This window comes from Lupinus angustifolius, chromosome LG06 (genome assembly GCF_001865875.1).
Source record: "Lupinus angustifolius cultivar Tanjil chromosome LG06, LupAngTanjil_v1.0, whole genome shotgun sequence".
Lineage (NCBI taxonomy): Eukaryota > Viridiplantae > Streptophyta > Magnoliopsida > Fabales > Fabaceae > Lupinus > Lupinus angustifolius.
The window spans coordinates 31,193,218-31,211,256 of record NC_032014.1 but is presented as its reverse complement, the minus strand read 5'-3'; the positions used below and the strand labels follow the sequence as shown (position 1 = coordinate 31,211,256).

General features: G+C 31.9%; 3 protein-coding genes and 1 long non-coding RNA gene across 4 annotated transcripts; 1 reads left to right on the top strand and 3 right to left on the bottom strand.

Moving 5' to 3' along the window:
* On the top strand, positions 5,215–8,639 carry LOC109351155 (transcription factor bHLH18-like). Its single transcript, XM_019592520.1, has 5 exons — positions 5,215–5,345; positions 5,619–5,811; positions 5,923–6,299; positions 7,117–7,497; positions 8,010–8,639. The coding sequence occupies exons 1-5, from the start codon at positions 5,304–5,306 to the stop codon at positions 8,124–8,126; spliced, it is 1,110 nt and encodes a 369-aa protein (XP_019448065.1). The 5' UTR covers positions 5,215–5,303; the 3' UTR covers positions 8,127–8,639.
* LOC109350994 lies at positions 9,293–9,912 on the bottom strand. Its single transcript, XR_002108165.1, has 3 exons — positions 9,798–9,912; positions 9,608–9,676; positions 9,293–9,321 (listed from the first exon to the last, which is right to left on the bottom strand). It is a non-coding gene; the product is annotated as an uncharacterized LOC109350994 (long non-coding RNA).
* Positions 12,402–17,850, bottom strand: LOC109351154 (ATPase 9, plasma membrane-type-like). The gene is made up of 11 exons (XM_019592519.1): positions 17,550–17,850; positions 16,596–16,922; positions 16,191–16,310; positions 15,598–15,720; positions 15,353–15,457; positions 14,905–15,214; positions 14,190–14,704; positions 13,809–13,982; positions 13,538–13,720; positions 13,033–13,214; positions 12,402–12,812 (listed from the first exon to the last, which is right to left on the bottom strand). The coding sequence occupies exons 2-11, from the start codon at positions 16,872–16,874 to the stop codon at positions 12,716–12,718; spliced, it is 2,088 nt and encodes a 695-aa protein (XP_019448064.1). The 5' UTR covers positions 16,875–16,922; positions 17,550–17,850; the 3' UTR covers positions 12,402–12,715.
* LOC109350614 (plasma membrane ATPase-like) lies at positions 17,285–17,885 on the bottom strand. Its single transcript, XM_019591839.1, has 2 exons — positions 17,550–17,885; positions 17,285–17,389 (listed from the first exon to the last, which is right to left on the bottom strand). The coding sequence occupies exons 1-2, from the start codon at positions 17,883–17,885 to the stop codon at positions 17,285–17,287; spliced, it is 441 nt and encodes a 146-aa protein (XP_019447384.1).

Genomic DNA, 18,039 nt, shown 5'->3' with positions numbered 1-18,039 from the left:
TACTTTAAACTGCATTTACATGTAACATTGACATAACTTGTACAGGGTGTTGATCCTCTCCGGTACCGGATAGTAGAGTCCATCAAAAGTAAAAGGAAAAACAACATAATGCGACATTTTTAATATTCAGATGTAATGATATGACACTTTTATCCTTAAACGTAAAAATAACATGTTTCTTCTTTAGTATTAAAGATGATTCTTTTCATGTACATGACATAGTCATGGACAAATGTCACCATTACATAAAAGAAGTTTTTGGCAATCTTGTTGCAACTTTCATTTTGCACTTTGAACCTCTTGAAAACAATGAATTATAACACAAACCTTCAAGAACAAGAGACTAAGAAGAAAGTTACTATATCAATGATCTTCACTAAGAAATTCTGGCCCTTGTTCCCCACCATGTGATGAAACAAACTATAATAATTGCCTTGGATCCATTCAAATGCTCCCTCAAGTTGAAGCATTAGGCATAGAGTTAGAGAAGGAAATAGTTATTAGAATCCAATATGAGAAACAACTTCTGGTCCTACTTGAAAACATACATGTCTCTATTGCCAGTAGCAGCTTTTTGTCATTTGGAAACAAAAATCTAACATTATTGTTCTAATTATTAACATTTCCATTTAAATCAGTTGATGAATATATCACTCTAATTATTAATTAAAAATTTAAATCAATTAACCAGTTAGAATTATTTGCAGATTACTATAATACATTATGTTGCATATGTTGTCAGTTTGTATGATATATATACTTATTTGAACTTCTGAAGTATAGTAATGTTGCTAGATATATGTGTGTGCATGGCAAATGGGTGACAAATACAACATGACAATGAATGAATTGGTGAAAAACTTGAGAGATGATATTTTGAAGTTGCATAACATGCAACTGTGATCCTTTCTTGTTGTTCCTGACACTCAAAAGTTCTCACTAAAGATTTTCAACAAACCATATTCTAACATTTCTCTGGTACTGAAATGTGAGATAAAGGGTAAAAAAATTTGCTTAAGAATAGTTTCAAATATAGACGGTTAAAATTTTTCAGGAATGTATGCTACCATCTCTCTTCAATAATGGAGAGGATATGGTTTCGAGAAAAGGGGTGTTCTATCAGGGGTTCAATTCCTGAAAGAGACACTTGTTCGGAGGAATAATCGCACATCCCAAAAAAGATTAGTAAATCTACTAGGACAATAAAGTGGATTAGCTCCTTATTATAGTCTTCCTTTTAAACTCCTTTCAACCACAGTAAAAGCTGCAACTTCATGTGAAATTATTTTCAATAGATTAATAATCAAACCAACTCTGTCTTTTTGCTATGGCCATCACCAAAGTACTCAATGTTCAATGGGAATCACCTGTTTGAACTCATTTGAAGAATGTCTAGCATCAGCTTTTCAGCTTTTCTAGCACTTCTCAAATTTCTTTTCTACTTAGAAACTTCAAAAAACATTTGACATTGTTTCTAATATTAAACTATTGTTGATTTTGATCTTAACACAACCCTTTTCTATTGCATCCACAAAACTCATCATGGTCCAATAAATTTCATGACTAAGAAAAACTTCATAATTATCAACAAAAAAGTCTATAGTTGATTATGAATTAAACTTACACCCTTATAAATAAGGATGAGTCAAATCTTTAACAACTAAATTATCATGCAAACATAATGTCAATAAATACATTCTCAATCATAATTATCATTTTTTCTAATCAAATCACCTAGATATAGAAAAAAAAGTGGAAATTTTGTATGACTAATGATTGAAATAAAAATCCTATTTCAGCACATGCAACTCCAGCAAAAAATAGACAGTAATGGTAAAAAAGTGGAATTCTGTGGTGACCAAATTTCAAGCCAAAAGTTTTATGTAATAAATAATGTTAAAGCTGAAGAAACAACAAAAAGATTGAAAGCTAGAAAAGTCCCTACCCAAAATGAAAAAGCTGTCTATTGCTCTGTTCAGACAGAGATATATGATCCTATTTGGTCCCATTCATTGTACCCAAAAAAAAATGTGATGCTATTAAGATCTTGGGTTCCTTGTTATTGTTCAAGATAGGATTCAAGTCTATTTTTAATGATCAAACCAACTTTCTCTTTTTCATTTCTGAATATCCGAATCGAATTCCTCTCTAGTACTACGCTTGGCGAGAAATATGATTTTATACTTCTACACGTTATAGCTATAAATTATAATCATGTTTCTGTTAAGAATTAAGATTTATGAGTCTCCAATATCAACATGATTCTAAATTATATAGTTGATAATCTTGCAATATTGTAATTGAAATTACAATTACATAGTTCTATTTTTTTCATCAATTTTTTAGAGTTGTAATAAATGTAACGCATTCATGAAAATGAAAATCATGGGATGGATAGTTGATAAAGAATATTGTAAAAATGCAGGTCACATAAGCTTTAATTTTATCATCCTATTATTATAAAATGAATACTTAATTTCAGTTACTTAAAATTCTATAATATCTTTGCTATATATATATATATAGTGCTGTCTTTTTCCAGCACATGTTAGTTTAGGTTCTGCAGAGTTGTAAGATCTTTGTAGTTGTACCGAAAGTTTGTCTGGTACAGTTATTGTCCTAAGCATGATTTTATAACAGGATATTCTGTCCTAATAATATTACTATTGTCTTTCCAATAAAATTACATCAAATAATATAAAATATTACTTAATATTTTTATAACTTTTTTAAATAAATAATACATTGTAATTAGTTTGAGATACTAATAAGGATACTTATAAAGATAGGATATCTTCATCAATGATTTTGGGTTTGAAAAAATAACCCAAAGCTTTGATCATCACTTTAACATGCAATTTGGCATGTTCCCGTTGAATGGTGTTGTTTTTCAATGTTTGCATAATTTGGATAGAAGTTAGGTAAAAAGTTTTTTATAGTCAATTTGTCCACATTACTTTTTGTGATTGACTCGTCACTAATTAAACACACCACATCTTTTTTGTTTTTAAAAAATATTGTTTGAATGAAAATTTTAAAATATTATTATCTTTTTTTTAATTTTTTTTTGCTTTATAAAAATATTTTATTAAAATTCAACTGACAACTCCATTCTGGCTAAATTGCTTTCTCATCAACCCAATCAATTTTTTAGTTTAAATGTTGACCGAAGTATTTGTTAGAATTTGAATTCGTCTATAAACTTAAGCTAATTCGATCCAAATGTTAGTCGGGCTAACCTAAAAATATTTGACCTTAGACCCAATTAAATATAACGCATAATCTATTAGGTAAAGTCTTTTCAATATTAATTGTCATTTGAATATATAATATGAAATATGAAATAATATATGTACATATTTTTAATTATGCATATATGATAATTTTTTAGAGAATTAATAATAATTTTGACCAAGTAGATATTATTATTCTATACACAATTAACTAAACTTACATACAAACATGATAGATAGTAACCATGAGATCAGTCATGCCAAATCATGTTTCTCTCTTGTCAATGTTAAATATTAGTCGAGTCTAATTTTTGAATCTGGACATAACCTTAGACTTGACGAAATCCAACCTTATTAAAACTCGATCATAATCAGACCAAACAAATGAACAAATAGGTAGGATCGTATCCTACTCACCCGTTAAGTCCGTGTAGAATTGCACTTACGTTGAATTGAAGGGCCCCCTTCTGTCACTTAATTATTAACATATCATAATCACAAAATCAATGATCCAACGGCTCAAATAAAACTCTCATGATAAACGATTATGTTTTTTGTCCACGACCCTATCCTCCTCTGTGTCTAAATATGATCCATAGGAATTCTTCTTTCTCATCATCACAATTCAGATTATATTAGGAATAATTTTTTCCCTAAATTCAACTTTAGATTTTATTTTTTATACTAACTTTAGATAATTTTTTTCTTCTCCACTTTTCATGTCTCAACCAAAAAAGGGAAGAATCACTTTTCCTCCTTTTTTTTCTTCCATAAGTTTTCATTCCTCCTACTTTAACTATGGTCAAACTCGGGTGGACATCTGCTGTCCACAATAGTGTACTACTCGATGGGTCACTACTTGTAATTGGTCAGAAAAATAATTAATTATTAAAATTTTAATTTAAATATATTTTTTCAACCAATCACAAGTAATAACACATGGAGTGATACTCTTTGTAGGACAACAAATATGCTCCAGTAAAACTCACTATAAGACTCGTATTCTATAATGTTAAAAACTCCTTTTTTATTCTTCAATGATTGTGCTTCACTTACAGCTATTAAATCTTTTAGATTGCTGAAGATACAACCAATTTTGTGGACCATTTAATGTGTCCCATAGTGTGATTGATTAATGAATACTCCCTATCGATAATTTATAAATCAGTTGTAAAAAAAAATTATTCATAACTATAACTTAGATAAGAATAAATGGTATCTACCATATATATTATGTTCTATATTTATTACTTGTTACGTATTTCAATAAACATTTTCCTATAAGTTTGAGAATTACAATTAATTTTACATATTTTTAATATATGCCAATTAGTTATAAGTTTCTTGTATCACCTGATGAATAGAGTAAACTATTTACTTAAGATTTCAACTAAGTCCATTTTTTATTTACTTCATTCATTTCACATTTACTTAAGATTGGTAGTTAACTTATTTTGATGTTTTTGAAACTTCTTACAAACTTATGCTTTACTTTCCAATTATATTTTATTACTTCTTTTTTTCACCTCATATCTCTCTATTTTTTAGAGTATTAAATCTATGTACTGACAGTGTAAATATATATACATAGTCAGTGCATCATTTACCGTTCATTTGGATTACTTTTTCTGAAAAGTCAATGATGATTGAAAACGAATATTGAGTGATGCAGTCAAAGTTAAAAAACTCTTACACTATCAGTGTATACATTTTTTTTTTCCTTCTCTTTTTTATTTCAGTTTATAATGTAGAAGCTTTTTTTAGTTTATTTGTATTAAATTTTTACATCATTTATTAACTTTTTAAACTTTTTACATAACTTTAAATATCAAAAGTTTTAATTTTGATGTAGTAATTATTTTATTAATAAAAAAGAAATGATATATTGAGTGGGCAAAATGGTACAATGAATAAATGTTACCCCTTTACACTCAATCCATCCACCTTTTTCATGTGTATTTAAGAGGGATAGATCCATCCAACTTCATTAATTTAAGGTTCTTGTTCCAGCAGTGGGAAACCAAATAACATTAACATCACATATCCACCTTCTTCTTTTACTTCCTAATAATGGAGCAATCATTGGAGGATTGGCCTCTTCATTTGATAATGGTAATAATAATATTCAAACTTTAATATCTATATATTATCACTTAAATTTGTATGTTTTGATTAATATATCATTTTCTGTTCATTATATTACTTTTTTGTTTGAGAATCAAAATATAGATTATGAATGATGTATTTTGCATACGTATTAAATTATATAATACTATTCCAACCTATCATATTGTAATAAGTTTACTCCTCGTTATATCATATCATATATTTTATGTTATATTTAGACCAACAATATCATACTTTATCTTCAAAATAATGTTATAGGAAATGGGTCAGGATGATGATTTCTTAGAGCAATGTTTCAATGATGAGGATAATGATGATTTGTTCATCAGAAACATCCTACATGATCCAGCTTTCTCTTCTGAAAGTGAAACTCAATCTCTTCACAATCCCTATAATTCCAATATTGTCCAAAACAACTTCACCACCACAACCACAATTACGGACACAAAAGGTAGTTACAATTAATTATAAGAATATTGTAATATTGATATTTTTATTTGATCTGTTCGACTTTGGGCTCCCTCAATCCTAACTATTCCGGTCATATTTTGTTTTCTGACAGACAATATGATCACTGATGAAATCACATGCTTAGATAGGTCAGGAAATAGGCTTCTGAACTCCTCTACTCCGAAGTCATACATTTTGTCCTTTGATAACTCAACCATAATACCAGCTACCCCAGAACCTATCCTTGGTGATGAGAAAATTATAGGAATATGTTCTTCTAAATCTAATAATTCACCTTTGTCCACTAGAAAAAGGACATTGGAAAATAGAAACATTGAACCAAAACCAAAGGCCAATAATTTCCAAGAAGGAAAGAAGAATAGAAGTGATTCTAAGACTATGGATCACATAATTGCTGAGAGGAAAAGGAGACAAGAACTTACTGAGAAGTTCATAGCACTTTCAGCTACTATTCCTGACTTGAAGAAGGTAACTATTATTTTCTTCTATATCCTCTTAATATTTATCACTCAAATCAATTTCAATTCACATTTGTTGTTTTGTTATTTACATATCTTAATATGTTGAAGAATCCTTGGATGAAGAATAATAAATATATAATTTTCTATTAAGCTTTATTTTTAATGAGATACTTAAGATATAACCTATAACATACTAGAGTTTAGTCCACTCACAACAACTATTACTCTCAGAAATCGAACTTTTGATATTTTGTTCTCTCTGGGATCAAACAATGACTTATATCATTAGACCAAGGTTTGTTGGTATTCTTAGAAACAACATTAATGATTGTCTTTATAAATCTATCTCTATTTAATAAACAAGAGAACAATCAAATGAGAACAAATATGAAGGGTTTTTGTTTTAAAGAAAGGTTAAAATAATGATATGATCACACATGAAATGAAACCAAAAACCTAAAAGAGACACAATAACATATGACAAAATTTCTATATATTTATTCATAAGAATCACAAGTTGGACAAGTAATCCTGAGAAGTGGGAACTACTCATAAACAGTGTGGCATGCACTTTATCTGTGTCTTTTATTGTTCAAAGGATTGTAAGGAATATGCTTCTTAAAAGTGAAACCATTTTTATATAATTAAAGTATATAACAATATGCTTTTGATTTAACGTAGCATATACAAATTTCAATGCAGTAAATTATCCTAGACTTTATATATATTTCCACTTTTATGGTTTCTCTAACATATAAGCTTAAGCACAAATATTAATTTCTCCTAATATAATTAAATTGTTTCATTACATTAATAATTAACAGACAGACAAGGTTTCTATACTTCATGAAGCTATCAATTACGTGAAACAACTTCAAGAACGTGTCTCTGAGCTAGAAAAAGTGAACAACAAGGGTTACAATGAATCAATTATATTCATAAATAAGATTGAAATATTTGGAGATGAAAATGGCACTTTTAGTGAAACAAGTTCTGAGGATTGTTGTAGACCCATTATTGAGTTACTCCCTGATGTTGAAGCAAGAGTTTTTGGGAATGAAGTAGTTATTGAGATTCATTGTGACAAAGAAAATGGCATTGAGTATCAAATATTGGAGCAGCTTCAAAATTTTCATCTTTCTGTCACTGGTAGCAGTGTGTTACCCTTTGGTAATTCTACTCTTGGTATTACTATTATAGCTCAGGTATGCATTATATTATTGCTATTTTTAACCTTAACTTATCATACTATGCAATGCAGAATCTAACGAGACTTTATATCATCAAGATAAAATTTTCATTGATTGTATGCATTGGTATTTAATTCCTAGAGTTTCATGTATGTAAATTAACAAAGCTAGTAGTATAAAAACTCTATTAGATTTTAGGATGACCAAAAGATCAATGATTCGATCCATGAAAGTAACATTTATTGTGAGAGGTAGTCACGAATCCCAAAAGGGATTAATTCCTTATACCTTTGATAATACTAAAAAATATTTAATGTGTAGATATGCAATGAACATAGTAATGTTGAATGTTTGCAATTAAAATTAGATATAATAAATGTGAATAATTATTACCACTGAGTCAGATTGATTTTTGACGTAGATATTGATGTAGGGAAACATAAACAATTGTTAAAAAAAGAATAAAGTATCACTCATATTTTTAAGTATCAATTGAAGTATTGAATTGCTATAACTTTGTATTGCAGATGTGTGACGAGTACAAAATGACAGTGAATGATCTAGTGAAAAATCTAAGGCAAGTTCTATTGAAAAACATACCTTGTAATACAGATCCATTCTACTCTACACTCAGATATCTTTAGTCTTTTTACACTCTTTTTTATGTGTAAGATCAGACTATTTTTGAAGTGTGTTTCTATCATGCAATCATGTCTTGTTTGCATGAAAAAATATCAGTGTATTTATTGTTATAAAGTGTACTATTAAAAAGACAAATGAAAATAAATTGTAAAACGACAACCTCGTCAACAACACTATAAACAACAAAGAAGACAAAATAAATCTCTGTGGGCAAGAGATATAGAGCACCTTCTACTTCTAATAGATCATGAGCTAGATCAGAATCATCGGCGACCGACCGTATTGGTCAGTGCCACCACTGGCTGGAAACTTTTGACACAGCGAAGGATGAATATGCATATGCATGTATAAGCAGTAGTAGGGTTCAGCTTGGTTTCTTCTTTGTTTTTTGTTTGTTTATGGGATGGTGCATGCATGAGACTTATTATCATGGTGCTTATTTTTGGATGAACCTGTGTAATCATGTTAATGAAGGAACATATCTTTTATGAATGTGTCTGTACAAATTTTTTAACGGTGCATCAACCTTTTTTCTTCCTAATCTAGACAACATTATAGCATTAATATTAAAATAGACAGACCTTGCTTTTTCTACGTCTCACGTCTATAGATCTTCTCAATTGAAAGATCTCCTATATCAATAATACACATTCTAGTTGGCCGAGTCTAAGGTTGGTGGGTTTAAGACTAAAATGCTATTTTTGTTAGATAGGCTTAGATTTTATACTTATAATAATTTGAAGTCCATAATATAAATGGAACTTGAAAACCAGTACCAGTTTCAGCAACAAATAAGAATCAAAGTCACTTCCATCAATAAGCATAGTAAGCTTTCAAGTTTTACAATAAACAAGTAACAAAATCATAGCAGATACAGAGAACTTCACTACAATAATCAAAATTCTTGATTTATCTGTAGAACACATAATAACACTTATGAGTAAATATTTGTAATGAGGATGGAGGGTGACCTCAAAGAATTTTCAACAATGAAGAAAACTGTGACAAAAAAATGGAGCTAAGCTTCATGTGTTAGGATTTCTACACTACCCTCAGTACCTTCAGGAATAAACAAACAAATTCCACATCAGCTTTGACTTAGTGGAAGAAAGTGAATGTTTTTGGTCTAACCTATGAGTATGCAGAATATCACTGAAGATCTGATTCATTAGAGTTCTGTCTTGACTCCAAATCAAGCTGTCATAAAAGGTTAAGGAATATTAGATTATAACATAACATTTTCTTGTTCTATAGATGTATTTATTCATCATTCAAAATGTTATGAGCAGAAAATAAGAAATGCAGGCACTTTAATGTTCTAAATTGCGGTCCACAATTACAATTGTAGACACAATATTGCAGTTTCGACCATCCGCAACCTCGTACTCATTATTGAATCAGAGCTCACTGCTTCTTATGCTGGGCATGTCAACAATGATGCATCAAATTTTAGTAAAAGTTAGAAGAGGAACACAAAGGTCACCTTCATTCTTTTTAAGCTTTGGTTTGTGGCTCTATGTTTCTCAATAGTGACACACAATGATGCCAGTTCCTGTTAAGAAATTCAATATATCAATAAACAAACCATAAGAAATATATATCTTCAAGCCAAAGGGTCATACAAATTGTGAACAAAAAAGAAGCTATCTATGAAAACAAAGCACAAATCATACATTTTTCAGAATTCTCCTTTCTCTCAACAACAAATTCTCCGTCTCTTTTAGTTCAGCTAAAGTCTGCAAAAACAAAATAGAAGTAAAAAGGATTATGATATGCTAAGCAGCTAAGTCAAAAGTATCGACAGTTGTTAGAAGGGACATTCACGAATCCCGAAAATGATTACTTCCTTATCCAAAAAGGTGAAGGAATACCTTTAGTAGTGTAAAAAAAAATTAAAACTGATTAATATTATAATTTTACAAGCTTACCTGCAAAATATAAAATCATTATAGATCTTTTTCACAACATTTTAAATACCAAACTATCCTTGAATGTAAGTGTGGCTGTCAACACTGAAAATTTTGTCTTGCAAGGAAAAGTAGGAAACTATGACAGTGTTAACTTTCAATTATTTGCACTTTGCTTTAAGCATAGTCAATGAAAATCTTTAAACTAGTTCATCATTCTATTAACAATAATTACCCAATCAAATCACATAATTTTAAGTTTTCACTTCACCCCCACTTTCATACAAAAACAAATTCTCGAAAAAATATGGAGTAAAATAACATGACAATAGGGTGATTTAGAAAGCAAAAGAACACACAAATAGTTACTTATTTAGGCTAGAAACAAGGGCCACATCAACAATCACACTGCTTTTAAGACTCATGATTACAAATAGTTGTATACTTTCATTTTTGTTGTTATTATTACAACATATCTATATGATATATTTAAGACAAGAACTTGTACTTTGCATGCATTTTTTCTCTATTTTACGTTGAAACATGTGAGACCTCAATTACTCACATGGAGTACACACAATATTTACTAAAAATGCCATAAAAATAACATTTGGGGCAAGTAAAGACTTTAACATCCTAGGATTTGATTTCACTGAACTTGGCCTAAAGACTAGGGTACTAGAAGTGTACCATATTTTTGTCGTTCACATCATACTTCAATAATAAATGTAGCTATATAATATGTTGTGTCCCGATGACATTTTCTATCTCAAAAGAGTATACCATTAAATATACCGATGCTTATGATTGATCAGAAAAATATTTAATTTTTATTAAATTTTTAACTTAAATAATTTTTTTTAACCAATCACAATCAATAGTAACATACAGTATAAGATAACAAATATGCTCCATATTTGGTCTCTATACAATCACTTAAATCTCACTAACCTCATAAGATGGCTATGTTGCCACGCGTCACCATCTAAAACTAAATAAATACTTTGGGGGCATGTGGTCCTAGTTGGTGATGGAGGTTGATTGGTACTAAATGGGCAATAGAAAATTAGAAACAAATAAATATGGGCAATGAAATAGGTTAATTAATAGCAATATTATATATATGCTAATTCATTCACCCCCAAGCAGAGGAAAAAAATATTTTTAAAAACTTCTACATGAAACTCCACCTAATAAAGTATGATACGAGTTAGACTTCTCTTCAATATTAGAGACGACAATTAGAGAGGGCAATGATGATGATGAAGTGGTGGTGGTGACTGTAGTTGGTGAAGGAGGAGGAGGTTGACGACTATGGAATCATCGGAGATGGCTAGGTTGACCCAGTCATCATTACACATATATGCGTTATGAGAAAACAGCATGAATATTTTTTTTTAGTACTAACAAAGATATTCTTACCTTTTTTTCGGTAAGGAAGTAGAAGAAGAAGGGTTTTGGTTTATGTTTTATATGAGGGGATGGGGATCACCTCTCCCAAAATGGTGTCCCCAATCCTGTCACACACCATTCATGTTTAAACACATAGATTTAATATTTTACTTTTATAAAATAAAATTAAAATAAAGTGTTATTTTTATTTGTTGGCGAAGAGTGATTGGATTGAGACACAAAGATAAAAATTCTAAGGGACAGAGGATCCGGTTCCGGCTTTATGTTTATGTCAAAAATAGAGTTGATGATCTTTTATTGGTTGTTTGAAATGCTACTCTTTCTACCCCATTAATGATATATGCCACACATTTTCATATCAGTTAATAAACCATACATCATTATTTTCTATTAGTTATTTTGTGTTACTTTTCTTATATTTTTGGTATGGTATAAGATAATTTATTGCATGAGTTTGTAAGATTATTCCATTCTAGTTACATATATCTACCATCCTACTCTATGGCTTCCCTTTTTTAAGAAAATTTGTAAAATATTATATTGAAATGCTAACAAGAGACTATCTAATACACTATTTGACACTCACTTTCAAACACATTCTACATTATTGGTCTACATCATCCAATTTTTTAAACCCATTACTTGTTTACGAGCTTTTCATGTTAACCTTTTTGATTGAAAGGTGAAAGCTAACCTGCAAACTCATATTTAGTTAGCTTTTAAGTGAATTAGTTTTGTAGTTATGGGACGAAAAATCCTTTAATCTGAACCGTTAGTAGTGTTACTAGTGACTTATTATGAACAAAAGTCATTATTCATCAACCCAACTTCTAAAAGGTTAAGTTCATGGTAGCCGATAACGAAACATTTTCATTGAACGATTGTAAAATAGTTCACTTGGAAGCGAACTAATAAACGGTTCACATATTAGTTCAGGCTTCAATAAAACTAATGAAAAGAGGAAGGTTTATCAAAATTTATTCCATGCACCATGTCTTTGCTTTTTCACTACTTTTTTGCAACAAATTGATAATGAACTTTATGCTAGTACTACAACAAATTGTTAATATAATTGACAAAAATGCATTTTGTCTCTAATCTCTAAATCCCAACCTTGAATTGTGTTGCACAATTTCTAAGTGTTGGATTATTCCAAAGCCCTTGCATCATCCTAAATCCAAATGAGATTTAAGATCATAAGGGCAAATGATTTATCTATCCAATTATCTATTTTCTCTTCTAAATCTATATTCCATAAGGACTTTGTATAACTATACAGTGTAATGTTGCTGAATTGTCTCAATGTCAAGTCCCTTGAGTTTCACAACAGATTCAACATGTCCCTTCAGTGTGTGAAGCTCTCTCAACCTATAAAAAATAGATGAAGTTGGATTAGTTGCACATTTCAAATAACAAAAAAAAGGAATAATTGGTTTTGCCAACACCATTTTTTGTACTATTCTATAACTATTGATCAAACTATCAATGATTATATTGTTGGTGTGAAAAGGGGTGCTAAGAAAACTAGTGTGTGACATTAACATTTTCCACAAGAAAATGCATAGAATATTTCACAAGACATTATTACCTTGCAACTTCGGCGCGTTTCTTAGCTTGTTCAGCAAGTTCAGACAATTCCCTATACTCGTTCTTTTCGTTCAATATTTCTTCCGTTCCAGGAGGGTTGAGACCATGGAGTGTGCGTTGCGCTGTAGCCCATTGTGCTTCTCTCTCACCCCTTCCATAATCTTTCTTTGAGGTGAAAGCAACCTGCATCAAAGATCATAGAAAAACGTAGTCAAAGTAAGAGACAAAACACAACTTTGGCATTTATATAGCACCTTTAAGGGTGCATTTTGAAGACCTTATGGAATGTTTATTTTAGCTTAAGAGTTCAACTTATGAGAATAACTTGCGAAAAAAGTTATTCACCTTTCTATCAGCTCTTTCGAACTTATTCCAATAAGCTTATCAGAGAGGCTTAAGAAAATAAGCTCTCTGTAGCTTATCGAATAAGTGCTCAATTAAGTTGTTTATTCGAAGTTTCGAACACACCCTTAGTATACATAATAACATTGAGATAGAAACTCTACCCTGTTCTCAGTAACATTATTCCATGCCTTTCCACTCAATGCATATCGAATGATGAACTTAAGAACATCCAAAGGTATATAGAAAACAATGCTGTAGAGCCAAATTACACCAGCCCAACCCCATCCAATTCCTTTGATCCTTGCAAAGCCCCAATTTGCATACACTGCTATGATTGTGGCAATCTACGAAATTATTCAGATCTTAGTAGTTAGTACTATAGGCAACAACAAAACAATATAATCAAATCAAACCCATTTTATTATAGCTTACAAGTTGTGCTATAAAAAAGGCAACAATCAGAAGTAGACCGGGGCGTTCGACGTAAGACCAGCTCCTTGACCTTGTAACGAAAATGAGCGCCTGACTTACGATACTCACTTGAAGGTAAACCGCTGCTGTGAGCTCATGCTCATTGTCCCTGATGGATCTCACACCAAATTTGTCCTGCCGATAAATAAATGGAATAAGATGATAAAATGTAGATGCATAGAAAACAAAGTGAGACTAAATGGAATAAGATGATAAAAATGTGCAGATGTGAAGTAGCATGTGTTTAAGTGTGTAGGAGAAATATTGTTCTATATAAGTCAAGCCTCAAATAATTTTGCAACAAAGGTGTTATTTACTTTTGAAATTTTCTCTTCATCTTACCGAAAAGAAGTTAGATGCATGAGCGGCCCAGAAGAAGACAACGGTCATAACAGCGAGGTAGGCACCAAGCACTACTCCTGTGCTAAAAATTTCTTTCAGCTTCCATGAATCAGGCGATGGAGACGGCTTAACCCTGTCCTTGGAAATGGTCATGATGGTGCCATCATTTAGTATAGCAATTACCAAAACCATGAAAGGTGAGAAATCAAATTTCCATATTAGAGCAATGAGCATAAAGCCGAGCACAATTCGGATTGTTATCGAAACAGCGTATATGGTGTAGTTCTTCATCCTCTGAAAGATGGCTCTACTTGTCAAGACTGCACTCACAATGACACTCAAACCAGGCTCAGTGAGGACTATGTCGGATGCACCTCGAGCTGCATCGGTTGCATCAGCCACTGCAATTCCAATATCTGCCCTTTTCAAGGCAGGAGCATCATTCACACCGTCACCAGTCATCCCACATATGTGTTTCCTGTCCTGGAGTCTCTTCACAATCTCATATTTGTGTTCTGGAATTGACATCAAAATCATGCAAATGCATTAGTCTTGAGTATTTATAGATGCATAGGAAAAATAAAAATACATGAACATGAGAAACATATGATAAATGAATTAATTCTAAATAGACCATTTTCAAACAACATGATAATGTTAAAAACTTTACATTAACAATGCATGAAAATTCAAGTATCTAATAATTACTATGTACCAGGGAAAACACCAGCAAAACCATCAGCTTTCTCTATAAGTTCATCAATTGGAAGAGATGCAACAGACTCATCCTTATTCTGACCAAGGAGGGATGAAGAAGGGTACATGTTACTTCCCATGCCAAGCCTTCTACCAGTTTCCTTTCCGATAGCTAGCTGATCACCCGTAATCATCTTAACATTCACTCCGAGATGGAGAGCGCGCCTAATGGTCTCTGCACTGTCATGTCTTGGTGGATCAAAGAGAGGCAATAGCCCGACAAATTGCCATGGTGATCCTGCACTCTCCTTGGTCTTTTCTGGCACTACCTACATGTATATAGTAATTTACCACTTACATATATACTATCCTAAGTATATTGTATGCCATAAATCTCAACAACTTCTGGATAACTTTAGTTTTTGTGAGAGTCATGTCATTTATAGTTAGAAGGAACCGTAACTTACTTGTCTGGAAACAGCAAGAGAACGAAGACCGCGCTCAGCAAATTTATCAATAATGGAAATAGCTTTCCTCTTCACCTCTTCCCTGAGATTGCAAAGTTCTATAATCTGCCAAGAAATTCAATATGGTATACATAAGTGATGGACATTTTAAAAGGAAGCAAGAGGCATCTATATAAATATAAATATATACGATGTCAAATTCGATGTTTAAAACTTGATGTTCGAATAAGATGACTCATATTTACCTGCTCGGGTGCCCCTTTGCTAACTCGGTGCCAGTTACCCTCGGCGTCTATGTATGTTATAGCTGTACGCTTGTCCACTGGATTAAAGGGAAGGAAATGTACCTCTGTAATGCCATCTCTGGCCTGTACCAAGCAGAAGAAAGGTGTCAATGCAGTTAAAATCTATCAAAAGACCCAAATCATGAGAATCAATGTACTAGAAAAGGACTTCATGAATGTAATTTTTTCTGCTTTGGTCTAAAGATTTTATACCTGTAGAATTTGTCAACAAGTCTTAAAAAAAGGTCTTATCTAAATGTTTAGAAGAGTTCTATAGAATTAGAGCAAAATATACAGATATTATGTGATGACATAGTCGCGCAACCAAAAATCGTTGCGCAACAGTTGACAATTGGGCTTTGGGTTTTTGATATCATTTTTTACCAAAAAATGTAGTGGCGACTCTAAGAAAGTCACGCGGCCGAAAATCGGGGCGCGACAGACATGAATGATTGCATTTGTTCCATTTGAGATACTATTGTAAATTTTCTAATGACTAAGGTGATTTAGCTTAATCAAGCAGACCAAGATACTCTCAAGAAGAAATTACAAACCTCCTTTGGATCACCCAACATTCCAACAATGCAAGCATCAATAGCATCTTGGTTCTCTACCCTAGAGGCCCTAGCTCCAAGTAAAATTACAGTATCCTTATCAGCATCTTTAATAAAAACCTGCAATAAAGACAAACCACTTCCACCATTAGTAAATATGAAACAATTCTAAACATTTAGTCTTGTTCTTTGTACAACAATTTTAGACAACATTCGAGACAATTCACTCTTTCACACAATTTTCTACTCTACCTCAAAACACGAAATGCCTCGATATTATTCGTCTACACACATCAATTCCATGTTGTCTCATTGTTGTCTAGAAATGTTGTATATAAATTGATGGTGTGTCATAAATCATATATACATAATCAGTTAAAAATGATTTGTCTCTCATTTTCTAACCTCAACCAAAGACTTATCAACTGTAAGCTTGTTCAATGTTAGCGTGCCGGTTTTGTCACTACATAACACATCCATTCCAGCCATTTCCTCAATGGCTGTCATTCTCTTTGTGATAGCACCTTGCTCAGATAGTCTATGGGAACCAATAGCCATTGTTACTGACAAAACTGTTGGCATAGCAATCGGAATCCCACCGATGAGAAGCACCAAAAGATTGTCGATTCCTTTCCTATACTTGCGGTGCTGAATCGGGTACATCACAATGATTTCTATCACCATGCCAATAGCAATTGTGCAAATGCAGAAGTTACCAATAGCTGTCAACACCTATACAAATTTGTAGCCATCAAAATGCACATAATCAGTAAAGTCCAATGCTTTCTTCACACTACTACAACATCATCTTAAGGGAATATAGTGCCACAAAAAGGCCGAACCGCAGAACACTTTTCATGAGCATATTGTCAATCTTTTACATGGTTTAGTATGCTTGTTCACCATTAGATAGATGAGTAATCTCCACCACTTTATTCCATTTCAATGACTACACTTAACTATACCTTTGAAATTTTGTGAAGATTATACTTTATAACAAAAAGTTCTAACTATTTTCAAATATGCATGCACAGTTAGGAATATTTAGTACATATGTTAAATGTTAGAACAGAATCCAACTAAATATATAGGTTCTATTTTGTGTTTGGTATATTCTGTAAATAGAAGAGAACAAAAGGGCGATCCAGTGCACGAGGCTTCCACTTAGTGGGGTCTGGGGAGGGTAGACATATACAGCCCTACCCCACAAAGTAGAGAGACTGTTTCCAGCATTTGAATACGTGACTTCATGGTTACTAAACAACAACCTTACTGTCCAGCCGAAAGAGATAGAAATCATAGAGAACAAATAGAAAAGAACATTTTGTCTACCTTAATACATAAAACAAGAGATAGTACCTTTTGGAAGTGACCAACTTGGTTAGTGCTATCAACCAAGTGTGCAGCCTTACCAAAGAAGGTGTGAACACCAGTTGCAATGACAATAGCCTCAATCTCTCCTTGTTTAACAGTGGAACCAGAGAAGACTTCATCACCAGAGTTCTTAGAAACAGGTAAGGACTCACCAGTGAGTGCAGATTGATCAATCTTGAGGGAATCTCCTTCTAAGAGACGAGCATCGGCAGGGACAATGTCTCCTAATTTGATGCTGATTATATCTCCTGGTACTAATATTGCAGCCTCTTGCTCAGTCCATCTTCCATCTCTCAGAACCTGCCAACCATTCAAATACATGCATGTAAATTGGCATATATTAAACATGTCATGAATTCATGAACAAAATATTAAGATGCTACTCATGCAAGAAAAAGTTTTTGTGATATTCACCTTACATATAAATAAAAATATTATTAAAGTAGGAGTTATGACTCATATATGAAAGTGATGC

What these genes read in the sequence shown, in the direction of transcription:
- LOC109351155 (XM_019592520.1), top strand. Translation starts at nt 5,304, where the DNA reads ATGGAGCAATCATTGGAGGATTGGCCTCTTCATTTGATAATG. An exon ending in GGCCTCTTCATTTGATAATG is followed by an intron (nt 5,346 to 5,618) that starts GTAATAATAATA and finishes ATAATGTTATAG; the next exon opens with GAAATGGGTCAGGATGATGA. An exon ending in GTATTACTATTATAGCTCAG is followed by an intron (nt 7,498 to 8,009) that starts GTATGCATTATA and finishes TTTGTATTGCAG; the next exon opens with ATGTGTGACGAGTACAAAAT.
- LOC109350614 (XM_019591839.1), bottom strand. Translation starts at nt 17,885, where the DNA reads ATGTATTTGAATGGTTGGCAGGTTCTGAGAGATGGAAGATGGACTGAG. An exon ending in AAGTTGGTCACTTCCAAAAG is followed by an intron (nt 17,390 to 17,549) that starts GTACTATCTCTT and finishes TTTGTGGGGTAG; the next exon opens with GGCTGTATATGTCTACCCTC.
- LOC109351154 (XM_019592519.1), bottom strand. Translation starts at nt 16,874, where the DNA reads ATGGTGATAGAAATCATTGTGATGTACCCGATTCAGCACCGCAAGTAT. An exon ending in TGTTGGGTGATCCAAAGGAG is followed by an intron (nt 15,721 to 16,190) that starts GTTTGTAATTTC and finishes TGCTTGGTACAG; the next exon opens with GCCAGAGATGGCATTACAGA. An exon ending in ATGCATCTAACTTCTTTTCG is followed by an intron (nt 13,983 to 14,189) that starts GTAAGATGAAGA and finishes ATTTATCGGCAG; the next exon opens with GACAAATTTGGTGTGAGATC.